The 12,651-nt window shown below is 37.2% G+C and overlaps 1 protein-coding gene across 2 annotated transcripts in view; it reads left to right on the forward strand.

Annotated features, from left to right (window-relative positions):
* LOC125252159 (DNA repair protein RAD50-like) overlaps positions 1-12,651 on the forward strand; it is a 105,007-nt gene that overhangs the window by 6,125 nt on the left and 86,231 nt on the right. For both annotated transcript variants that reach the window (XM_048165254.1, XM_048165253.1), the window contains exons 3-11: positions 986-1,069; positions 1,265-1,416; positions 1,585-1,770; positions 3,537-3,741; positions 4,094-4,222; positions 4,952-5,117; positions 8,259-8,452; positions 8,548-8,754; positions 10,560-10,742. In XM_048165254.1, the coding sequence (XP_048021211.1) occupies positions 986-1,069; positions 1,265-1,416; positions 1,585-1,770; positions 3,537-3,741; positions 4,094-4,222; positions 4,952-5,117; positions 8,259-8,452; positions 8,548-8,754; positions 10,560-10,742 (1,506 nt within the window). The remainder of the gene's footprint in view (positions 1-985; positions 1,070-1,264; positions 1,417-1,584; positions 1,771-3,536; positions 3,742-4,093; positions 4,223-4,951; positions 5,118-8,258; positions 8,453-8,547; positions 8,755-10,559; positions 10,743-12,651) is intronic.

Here is a 12,651-nt window from a genome sequence, read left to right on the forward strand (position 1 = left end):
TGACACTGAAATAAATAACACATAACAATTGCTGGAATAAAAATATATTTATTTTACATAAATTAGAATTAATTGAATGTGAAAAATAAATAACTGTTATTTCATGTTATGACCAAACAAAATGTTTATATTTGTTTTTATATGATACTTTTTATGTAAATGTTATACATTTATGTAAATTTCCCCAAATTTCCAATTAATTCCTATAAATTCTCATAAATTCCCATAAATTCTCATAAATTCCCATAAATTCCCATAAATTCCTGTTAAGTTTCCAAGTTATCTGATTCTGTGGCAAGAGCTCTTTTCAGGCGCTGCATTATTTTCCTCCTGATTTTTTTTTTTTTTTTTTTGGTATTCCGCTCTAACACAATGAAAAGGACATATACTGCACCTTTGTGACCTGCTCTCCCTATTTAATTTGATATATCTCATTATTAATTCACTGGACTGCATAAAAATCTCTCGTTATTCTCCCCAAATCCCCACGTCTCTTTCCAGGTTTGTTTTCACATGGATGCTTTAAAATGTAATTGTCTCCCCTTTTCACTTCTAATTCCTATTTTATATATGTATAATCCCATACTGGAATGTGGAATAAAGTAGGTAAATAAAATTTTTGTCTGTCAAAATGGCAGAAATAATTTTGAAGTATTATCACGCTATGTTGATTAAGGCAGCATATAATACAGACAGTGATATTTAGCACGTCCGTATTATTGCTGCTGTTATTCATGGTCTGTGGTAGTAATTTGTTAATACTTTTGCACATTTAAATGTCTTTTTAATGTTCAATGGTTAAAGGGTGAGTAGAATAATGCCTCCTCATTGTACCCAGTTTTTGAAAATGCTTATTGCGTTCATAGAGCGAACTTTTCGCTTATTGTTTACAGTTTAACTGATGTTACTCTCTTAATTCACACAAAGCATCGTGGGGTGTAGAAAAAAGGTGGATATGAACTATTTTTTTTTTATGAATTTCCAGACCATCATTGAGTGTCTCAAATACATCACTTCAGGAGACTTTCCACCAGGAAGTAAAGGAAACACCTTTGTCCATGATCCCAAAGTAGGTCCTTGACAAGAGTAATTCAAGTAAACAAATATAAGCAGTTGTAGAAATGTTCTGAATTACAGGTATTTTTGCATTGCTTATTCAGCTTTTCCAAACTTGAAAACACTGGTTCGTATTGTCCATGCAAGAGCTGGGCAGTGTGACACTTTGTTTCTGTAGAGTTTAATAGATAATGTTGGTCTGTTGTAGGACGCTCATGAGACGGATGTACGGGCGCAGATCAGACTCCAGTTTAGAGACGTGAATGGCGATGCTGTGGCCGTCCAGAGGTCTATGCAAAGTACACAGAAGGGCAAGAAAACTGAGTTCAAAACCCTTGAGGGTGTCATTACCAGAATCAAGTAAGTTGGCAATTCCTAAGCCTCTTATGCTCACCAAGGCTGCATTTATTTGATCAAAAATACAGTAAAAATAGTAATAATCCCTTGAAAAGTGTACTTTATTGTCCCTGTTTGAAGGACTCATTTGCTTGTTTGGTATTAATATGTCTTGACCTCTCTTGATGTCAGGCATGGGGAGAAAGTGAGTATAAGCTCTAAATGTGCTGAAATAGACCGCGAGATGATCTCATCCCTGGGTGTCTCCAAAGCTGTTATCAACCATGTCATCTTCTGCCATCAAGAGGAGTCCAACTGGCCTCTCAGTGAAGGGAAAGCTCTCAAGCAGAAGTTTGATGATATTTTCTCAGCCACAAGGTATTTGTATCTGGACAGCGGATTCCTCACAGAAGCTTTCAGTCATTAAAAGGGTCATATACTTTTTATTATGGATCTTTTTTTTTTCCTTAGGTCCACATATGAAAATTTTGGTACAATTTGCATCATATTTTAGTGTTTCATTTTTACATCCTTTCCCATGTTTAATGGTCCCTTTCACATGTTTAATGGGAAACAGCACTGAATGCTTTCTCATTTTTGTCTAGTCATTTTTTAATGCTTTTACAGTGTGAAGGATGTTTTCAATTTGGAACGTTACAGTATGTGTTCATCAAGCCATTTTATCTCAAAATATCTAGGAAAATTTCTAAAGTACTCCCCTTTCTCATTATTTTCTATTAAACTTTGATATTTGTACATAGTTATTTATTTTCCCCCTTCATTTCAAGAATCTTTTTACCCTTTAAAGGTGCCCTAGAACTTTTTTTTAAAAGATGTAATATAAGTCTAAGGTGTCCCCTGAATGTGTCTGTGAAGTTTCAGCTCAAAATACCCCATAGATTTTTTTTTAATTCATTTTTTTAACTGCCTATTTTGGGGCATAATTAGAAATGAGCCGATTCAGGGTGTGTGGCCCTTTAAATCTCGTGCTCCACGCCCCAAGAGCTCGCGCTTGCCTTAAACAACATAAAAAAAAGTCCACACAGCTAATATAACCCTTAAAATGGATCTTTACAAAGTGTTCGTCATGCAGCATGTCTAATCGCGTAAGTACAGTGTTTATTTTAATGTTTACAGTGTTTATTTTGATGTTTATTTTGATTGATTCTGAATGAGTTTGATAGTGCTCCGTGGCTAACGGCTAATACTACACTGTTGGAGAGATTTATAAAGAATGAAGTTGTGTTTATGCATTATACAGACTGCAAGTGTTTAAAAATGAAAATAGCGACGGCTCTTGTCTCTGTGAATACAGTAAGAAACGATGGTAACTTTAACCACATTTAACAGTACATTAGCAACATGCTAACAAAACATTTAGAAAGACAATTTACAAATATCACTAAAAATATCATGATATCATGGATCATTTCAGTTATTATTGCTCCATCTGCCATTTTTTGCTATTGTCCTTGCTTGCTTACCTAGTCTGTTGATTCAGCTGTGCACATCCAGACGTCCTGCCCTTGTCTAATGCCTTTCATAATGTTGGGAACATGAGCTGGCATATGCAAATATTGGGGGCGTACATATTAATGATCCTGACTGTTACAGTCGGTGTTATGTTGAGATTCGCCTGTTCTTCGGAGGTCTTTTAAACAAATGAGATTTATATAAGAAGGAGGAAACAATGGAGTTTTAGACTCACTGTATGTCATTTCCATGTACTGAACACTTGTTATTTAACTATGCCAAGGTAAATTAAATTTTTGAATCTAGGGCACCTTTAATTATTTTTTACCCTTTATTATTTACACAATGTATGTTTTGTAAATTCTATAAATGCTCAACATGCCAGCAAAGCTGTGATTCTATGGCTCTAATTCGCTAGGCCTACATCAGCAGATGGCGATAAATGAGTGTGTATCTTATTGGCAAGTAACTCATTTGCTGGCTAAGCTGATTTGTTAAAAAAAACAACAACAACAACAATTGTTATAAGAATTGTTATACTAAACTATATTCGTAGTTTTTTTGGTTAGTTTTTTTTTTTTTTTTTTCCCTCACATTGACTTGTCCTGTGGTGTCTTTTGCTCATATTAAGCTAGCATCAGCTGAAAATAACCACAACCTTTTGCTTGAAGGTACATTAAGGTTTTGGAGACTCTGCGGACGTTGAGGCTGAAGCAGGCAAATACTGTTAAAACCTGCCAGATGGAGCTCAAGTACCTAAAACAGAACAAAGATAAGGCCCAAGAGATTAGAGAGCAGCTGACCACTAAAGAGGCTCAGCTGTCTTCCTCCAAAGAGAATGTCCAACGCATCGAGAATCAGATTGACCCACTGGAGGTGAAACACAAGAATTTGTGATGGCAATTTGTAGGCTTTAAAAAAAAAAAATATATGCATTTAAATTTTTTACTGATTTAAAAAAAAAAAAAAAGTCATCAAGACTATTTTTTTTTTCTTTTTATTTGTAACTTTAGATACACATTAAAAGATAAATCTGATCCTAAATTATTGATAAGTCTGACATCAGTGCAAAAACAGAAGCTTCACATTATGAATCAATTGAGTTAAAAACAAAAGATTGATGAGCCACGCTCAAAGCTGTTGTCAAATAGTCAGTTCAGTTTTAGCCTATACACTTATGCAGTCATGTTATGTATATTCACCAAACACACTTTCCCCATATTTTCAGAACCGACTCTATGACATAGACAGCAGCCTCAGCAAAATAATGAAGTTGGATAATGACATCAAAGCTCTGGAAAGCAGGAAGAAACAGATGGAGGATGACAACCAGGAACTAGAGGAAAAGATGGAGCAGGTAACCAAAGTAAAAAAACAACAAAAAAAAAACAGTCATCAGTTATAAAACTTACGCTGCTCTCAGAATTAGTCATAAAAGCCAGATAATGATCATATGAAGGCAGAGGAAGTGTTTTGCATAGAAAACATGTACAGGATGTTCAGTTATGGATTGTTTTGGTGTATGTACTGCTGCTGTTTTCATCTGATGTTGAAACTAGGGGTTTGCATTTGCTTGCTCATCTTTGTCATTCGTGTTATATTGTTTAAAAATAAAAGAGGGGTCCATCCGCTAGCTTTTCTTACTAAAAGCCATTCAATTTTCTTAATTTACCTATGGCTTCCTCTGGACTACTGGGGATCGAAATAAACGTTTTATGTGTTAGTTCTCAACAGTATTTTCATTGAAGTAACATTACTGTTGATGCTTTGGTCAAGTGGTAGTGAAAGATTTGGGTTCAACTTGAGTCATGTCTCTATTTCATCCTCCCCTCTTTCTCTCCCCAAAGATTATTTCTTAAATTGTAATGAAATGGAGACAAAACCATCAATACTAAAGAATTTCCTCTGGTCTGGAGAAATATAAGGTTGTCTGCATAACAATGAAAAGTAATACCATGTTTCTTAAAAAATTGCCTAAAGGGAGCATGTACGGATAGAAAAACGAAGGGCCTAAGACAAGGCCTTGTGTCACACCGTTTGTTCATTCCTTGGGGAGCCTTGACTCTGTGTTGTGCTGTGTTTTTAGGTGTTTCAGGGCTCAGATGATCAGCTGCAGGACATGTATCAGAACCACCAGCGGACTGTCAAAGAGAAGGAAAGAAGACTTACGGAGTGTCAGCGCGAGCTTGAACGGGCTGGCCGAGAGTGCCAGAGGATGAACCGCATCAAATCTGACCTGCTAGTTGAGCAAGGTAGTCCTTTGCTCATTTGCTCATTCATTTATATATATATATATATATATATATATATATATATATATATATATATATATATATATATATATATATATATATATATACACACACACACACACATATATATATACACAAACCCGATTCCAAAAAAGTTGGGACACTGTACAAATTGTGAATAAAAAAAAAATGCAATAATTTACAAATCTCATAAACGTATATTTTATTCACAATAGAATATAGATAACATATCAAATCTTGAAAGTGAGACATTTTGAAATGGCATGCCAAATATTGGCTCATTTTGGATTTCATGAGAGCTACACATTCCAAAAAAGTTGGAACAGGTAGCAATAAGAGGCCGTAAAAGTTAAGTGTACATATAAGGAACAGCTGGAGGACCAATTTGCGACTTATTAGGTCAATTGGCAACATGATTGGGTATAAAACGAACCTCTTGGAGTGGCAGTGTCTCTCAGAAGTCAAGATGGGCAGAGGATCACCAATAGTGGAGCAATATCAGAAAGGAGTTTCACAGAGAAAAAATGCAAAGAGTTTTGAAGTTATCATCATCTACAGTGCATAATATCATCCAAAGATTCAGAGAATCTGGAACAATCTTTGTGCGTAAGGGTCAAAGCCGGAAAACCATACTGGATGCCCGTGATCTTAGACGGCACTGCATCACATACAGGAATGCTACTGTAATGGAAATCACAACATGGGCTCAGGAATACTTCCAGAAAACATTGTCGGTGAACACAATCCACCGTGCCATTCGCCGTTGCCGGCTAAAACTCTATAAGTCAAAAAAGAAGCCATATCTAAACATGATCCAGAAGCGCAGGCGTTTTCTCTGGGCCAAGGCTCATTTAAAATGGACTGTGGCAAAGTGGAAAACTGTTCTGTGGTCAGACGAATCAAAATTTGAAGTTCTTTTTGGAAAACTGGGACACCATGTCATCCGGACTAAAGAGGACAAGGACAACCCAAGATGTTATCAGCGCTCAGTTCAGAAGCCTGCATCTCTGATGGTATGGGGTTGCATGAGTGCTTGTGGCATGGGCAGCTTACACATCTGGAAAGGCACCATCAATGCTGAAAGGTATATCCAAGTTCTAGAACAACATATGCTCCCATCCAGATGTCGTCTCTTTCAGGGAAGACCTTGCATTTTCCAACATGACAATGACAGACCACATACTGCATCAATTACAACATCATGGCTGTGTAGAAGAAGGATCCACGTACTGAAATGGCCAACCTGATCCAGATTTCACCCATAGAAAACATTTTGGCGCATCAAGAAGACCTAAGACAGTTGAGCAACTAGAAGCCTGTATTAGACAAGAATGGGACAACATTCTTATTCCTAAACTTGAGCAACTTGTCTCCTCAGTCCCCAGACGTTTGCAGACTGTTATAAAAAGAAGAGGGGATGCCACACAGTGGTAAACATGGCCTTGTCCCAACTTTTTTGAGATGTGTTGATGCCATGAAATTTAAAATCAACTTATTTTTCCCTTAAAATGATACATTTTCTCAGTTTTAAACATTTGATATGTCATCTATGTTGTATTCTGAATAAAATATTGAAATCTGAAACTTCCAAATCATTGCATTCTGTTTTTATTCACAATTGGTACAGTGTCCCAACTTTTTTGGAATCGGGTTTGTATAAAAAAAATTTCAAGTCAAGTCACCTTTATTTGTATAGCGCTTTTACAATGTAGATTGTGTCAAAGCAGCTTTACATTGATAACTGGTACATAATTTTGGCTGCACAGCAGCTCTTATAGAATAGTGTCAATGCAGGCAGATCAAAGCACTGTTGATTATCAAATGTCAAGTCAAATGTCAAGTGTCATTTTAACCCAATTAAATAACACAAGCACTTGACGTGGCAACCTGCAGGGCACATGAAAGCATGCTTTCATCTCGTGCTTTGGACAACTTGCGTTGAACACATTTCTTTTTGCTTTTATCTCACTTTGTGGCTTTCATTCATCAAATGTAGGGCTGTGCGATTTCGGTCCTTCCTAAGCCATCCAAATCAGCCAAATAAGTGAGTGTTGTAAAATGCAGTCTATTGTTGCTAAACTGCAGAACGTGTTTGATTAAGCTGCGAAAGAGACACTGTTCCCCAGGCGGAGTTCTGTGCACGTGCTCCGAGACGGAGCGGAACGCACATAAGCAAAGTATACTGTGGGCTTCAGATTCGCTCCTAAATGGTAAAATAGCCTACGCACAAAAACGTCAAATTACCGTTTTGTTAAGTATCCTCGTAAACACAGTCGGTTATCTCTTAAGTGAATGTAAACAGTTGAGAAACAAAACGCATGTGTAACAGTATATTTGATCCATGCATTCAGACTTAAAATGACGTCAGCCCAATATTACTGCTTTGGCCTGTGTCATTTAAGGTTAATCAAAAGACAAAGATAAAAATCTCTCACTGCTCTTGAATTATTAACTTTTGTAGCTTAAATAAGGATTAATCTATATTTAATGTATACAGTGAAGATTATTTTACATTTGATTAGGCCTACTTTTCAGTTGTAGGCTATTACTTACCTGAATACCACAATACATCTTCCTGAAAAACATAAAGAACTGTTTATTTAATTTGTATTTTTGTTCTGTTGTATTTATTTGTCCATTGATGAATTAGTTTCTTTGTTCCTAATGTATTGCTGCCTGTTTACTTGTCTTCTGTAACTGTTTTGAGGAATTTTTACTAATCTACATTAGTTAACCTAGTATTAGTTTTTGTAGCCTATCGATAATTGTGAAATTTTACTGATGATCTAAAATGACTCAGATCATGAAATAAGACTTTGATCATATCTCCCATCAATAATTGTGATTTCAATATTGACCAAAATAATTGTGATTATGATATTTGCCATAATCAATGTTTTTTTTTTTTTCCTTCATAGAAATAACTACTGCAAAGTGTCTTCACTAATGAAATCCACATTAATTAAAGAATAAACTTTAATGTTGGCAAATTTTTGTTTCATAGATTATGAACTAATACTTTCAAATCAAGTGATTTTGTTAAAAATTCATTTTTAGCAGGAAAAAAAAGTTTATTCTTTCTCAGAGCTGTTCATCATCATTGTCTCTGTTCATTTGAAGGCCGTCTGCAGTTGGAGGCAGATAGGCACACAGAGAACATTAAAAAGAGGGACAACCAGGTGAAAAGTTTAGCGTCTTCCCTGGAGTTGGAGGGCTATGATCGGACTCCTCTTAACGAACGACAGCTCCAGAGCTTCCACACACAAGTCGAAGAGAGATTGAAGCAGGACTCTAAAGACCTCAACCAAACTATGGTAGATAAAATCCTGAAACTTCATATAATTCTTAAAATTTAAATTTTAGTACTGTAACGTGTTGCCATTTTTTAATAATAATTTCTTGTTTTCAGCATGATATGCAGGAGAAAGAGGCACAGAAACAGCAAAGCATCGATGATCTCCGTGATAAGAAGACCGGTCTAGAGAGAACCATTGAGCTGAAGAGAGACATACAGGCCAAAAAACAACAGGAACTGAAGAGCATCAAGTCTGATCTCCAAAGACTGGAGGGCTCCTCTAGCAGACTGCAGGAGCTGGACACTGAGCTTCAGAAAATGGTTAGACTGCGCTACACCACTGACGACTTGCTTTGAGCATTAGATATATTTCATCTGTCAATGTTCTGTTGGTTTCCTAAACTGAATCCTTAACTAAAATTACCATGGGCCAGATTTACTAACAGCTCAATCCCTCTTTTGGCATTAAAAAACTACTGTAAGGATTTATTGAAGACACGTAGTGAAAAAATAGTAATGAAAAGGCGTGGACGCTGTAATTTTTGCGACTGACCTTATTGCATATGTGTTTGTAGGAGTTTCCCTCTCAGATTTAAAATTTATGGTTGGAGTGTAATCTATTTTTTGCGGTAGTCAGTTTAATTGGTATTTGCTCTATTATTTAAAGTGCCCCTATTATGCTATTTTAAAGGTGCCTAATTTTGTTTAAGAGGTCTCCTACAACAGTTTTACATCCATCAAAGGTCAAAAAACACTTTCATTTTCTCATTATATACATTGCACATCACTACATTTTTCAGTGATTCTCAAACGACTCGTCAGATGCTTCAGTCTCTCTAAATCCTCCTTTCCACAAGCCTGCTCAGCTCTGATTGGCCAGATGGCCCAGTCTGTTGTGATTGGTCTACCACTTATAGTGCTTTTGGAAGCAAAACGGCCGTTACCATAACAGAACTTCATCTCCGGACGCTTCCTAAAGCTCAGCAATTGTACACACTGTAAATACAGTAATGATGGCATCGATTTGACCATATCAATCTGATCGAGAGTCTGATGATGAAACATTGGAAGAACTAGTTATTCATCTCGAGCCTCCATCGCAAGAACGACTTGAGCAGGACATTTCTCAGTGATGCACTACTCAGTTTGACATACGATAAGAGATGTTGCAACTGTAATTCCTCACCATCAGGATCAACAAGTGTATGTCCATCAAACCGATGTTCATATTTCTAATTTATTGTGGTGTACATGTGGGAACTGTATTATTAACAGTATCAATAACAGTGCATACATTAGCTGAGCACTAACATGAATGACTGATGTAACGTTGATGTTTGTAAAACAAATCTTGCTCCATCCTTTATCATTACTCAAAATAGTAAGAATGGTTGTGGTTCTGAGAGGCAAGTTGGTCCAAATAAAGTGGGTACTGTCCCATCTTTAATGGCATTTTGTAAATCCCATTTAGACCTCACACAGATTTGAGAAGCCAGGTTATACTGCTGTTGTATCTCTGTGGTCATTTTAATCACTGACTCTTCACATCCTCATCCTTTGGAAGTGTTTACAAAGAGAATTTGGTTTTGCAGAGCAGAAAACCGCGTCTTCTCGACATGTACACAACACAAACCAGCAACAGTGTTTGAGAGTGGGTCAAAGTAGACATTCACGGGCAGCCAATGAAGGCCATAGGCGAGCATTTGGCAAATGTGTTACCCAGTGACATATAGTCATCATGGAAGTGGGATTCGAATTCCTGATGACTTGCTAGGCTGTTCAGAGTCTTTCTTTTGAGAGACTATAACTTTATTTATCGTGCAGTGTGCACTTTCGGCTTCACAACTTTGCAGATCGTTTATATTCACAGACAGCTACATTACACATTGCATGAAAGGTAATGTTTGAAAAAGCATAATAGGGGCTTTAATGCCCAAAAATGCATGTCTTGTCCATTTTGCCCTTGACATGGCTCCCACTCCCATCTGCACTTTTATGGGATTACTGTATCACACTAAATTGCCCTGTTGTTTACTAAATAAATTGAAAGAAAGAAAACAATTCTAAATCATTGACACCCTGCATTATTTTTGTATATGTTTGTCTTAATATGTTTGTGTTCATAGGAGCGGGAGCTTGATAATGCCGTTCAGGCCTGTACTGTGGACAGTCTGAAGGCAGAAGTAATTGAACTACAGAGGGAGAAAACTGAACTGGATCAGGCCCAGCGCAAACTGGACAAGGAGATGGAACTGCTCAACACACACACCAGGGCACATGCAGAGATGGACATGCTCAAGAAGACCAAGGTGAGCTCACACATCATTCTCGCCCGCAGCCATATCACCCTGTAGCCCAAGAGTGGTAACCCACTGAAGCTAATCAGGGTTGAGCTGGTCATTATCTGGATGGGAGACCTCCTGGGAAAACTAGGTTGCTTGCTGGAACTGGAAGAGGTGTCAGAGAGGCCAGCAGGGGGTGCTCACCCTTACCCCTTTTTCACCAAGGCAGTTTGAGTGCTGGTTCAGAGCCAGAGCTTTGTTTCGAATCAGTTCTTTATCTTTCAACACCCAAAGCACCAGCTCTGTACCAGGAAAAGTGGTTCATAAGCAGCACCAAAACATTGCTGGTCTAGAAGTAAAACACTTGCGTCAGGGGCTGGGGGCAGGGTCACCGTGACCAACAAGATGAACAGAAAGTTGTGACCACAATTGTTAAAATAGCAGCTAATCGAGCTAAAAGCAGCTCGATTGTAATCTCCGTCAAATTACGGCGAGCTGCGTGAACACGTTGAATTCACTGTGTTTGGATGCTGATGTAGGTTATAGTAACGCAACGTTCGCCATTGTTGCTGGTGTATTTGGCGCTGCGACGCTAGTGTTGTTGGGAAAGATGAGACGTATGCAGTGATGTAAGACCTGGCTCTGTGGTGGCCCGTGGAAAGGCAAACCGGTTCTTAAAATGCTCGCCAGTGGAACCAACTCTGAACCGGCAATAGCACTAACTCTGAACTAGCACCCAGTTCATGCTGGTGGAAAAGTGGTACCTGTGGTCTGTGTGGGTCCTAATGTCCCAGTATAGTGGGGACACAATACTGAAAGAGCACCATCCTTCGGATGGGACAGTAAACCAAGGTGCTGAGTCATTAAAAATCTTCTCGTAAAGAAAAAGAAATCTCCTGGCCACATTTCCCACATTGGCCATTATCAGTCATGGCCTCCTAATGATCCCCATTCTTTTGAATTGGCTCCATCACTCTCTTGTGGATGATGCACACTGATGGTGGGTGAGGAGACCCTCTGATATGATTGTAAAGCACTTTGGGTGTATAGTAGTACATAAAAAAAAAAGCTCTGGATAAATGCTTCATTCATTAATTTATCATCACTTATATGCCCATGTGCGCCCTATCCATTGTGATAACAGTTTTATGCCTAATTCTGAAACAAATGCACCAAACATAAACAAAACAAATGCCTTCGGACAATAGAGAGCAATGCAGGGATGACATCAGATCCAAGAAAACTTTGCTGCTGGTTCCATATGGGGTTTTATAATGGGGTTTTTCAACTTATGAGTAAAATAAAGCCTGTGGTAAACATAACTTGACAATATTTTGATTTTTTTTCTACAGTGTAAACTGCACATCAGAGCAAGAAACATCCAGAATTCAGCTAATACTCTTGAGTACCATAATACATCCTACAAAATTTGTTGAAAGTAATAGATGTGTATTAGTATGCACAATGCTTGCAGTATATAACTGTAACACCTAGATGTCAGCACAGTCTTTTTTTGTGATTTCCTGACCACCTAATATTCTCCAGTCTTTCATTAACACTTTCATTTTTACATCACAAAAAAATGTACTATTTATAACAATATGTGCTTTGTGTTCAGTTTAAACAAAAAAACTAAAGCTTTTTACAATGAAATCGAATTCAAGTTTTTTTTTTTTTTTTTTTTAATGTTTGCTTGAGGCATCAAAGTAATTTATAACACTCCATGCTGCCTAAAGAATGAAATGATTGGAAATCTGAATTTGAAAATGAAATAGTGAATCAAACATAATCCATTACAAACAAATTTAATAGATTTCTTTAAAATAATTATTTCTTTAGGCAATCTATAAAATAGTTTCTTCAGAAATGTTCATACTACTTTTAAAAAGCAAGAGTGTTTACAATTTTCAGTCCTATTTTGTTTATACATCTTGAC

The sequence above is a fragment of the Megalobrama amblycephala genome, linkage group LG18, assembly GCF_018812025.1.
Source record: "Megalobrama amblycephala isolate DHTTF-2021 linkage group LG18, ASM1881202v1, whole genome shotgun sequence".
NCBI lineage: Eukaryota > Metazoa > Chordata > Actinopteri > Cypriniformes > Xenocyprididae > Megalobrama > Megalobrama amblycephala.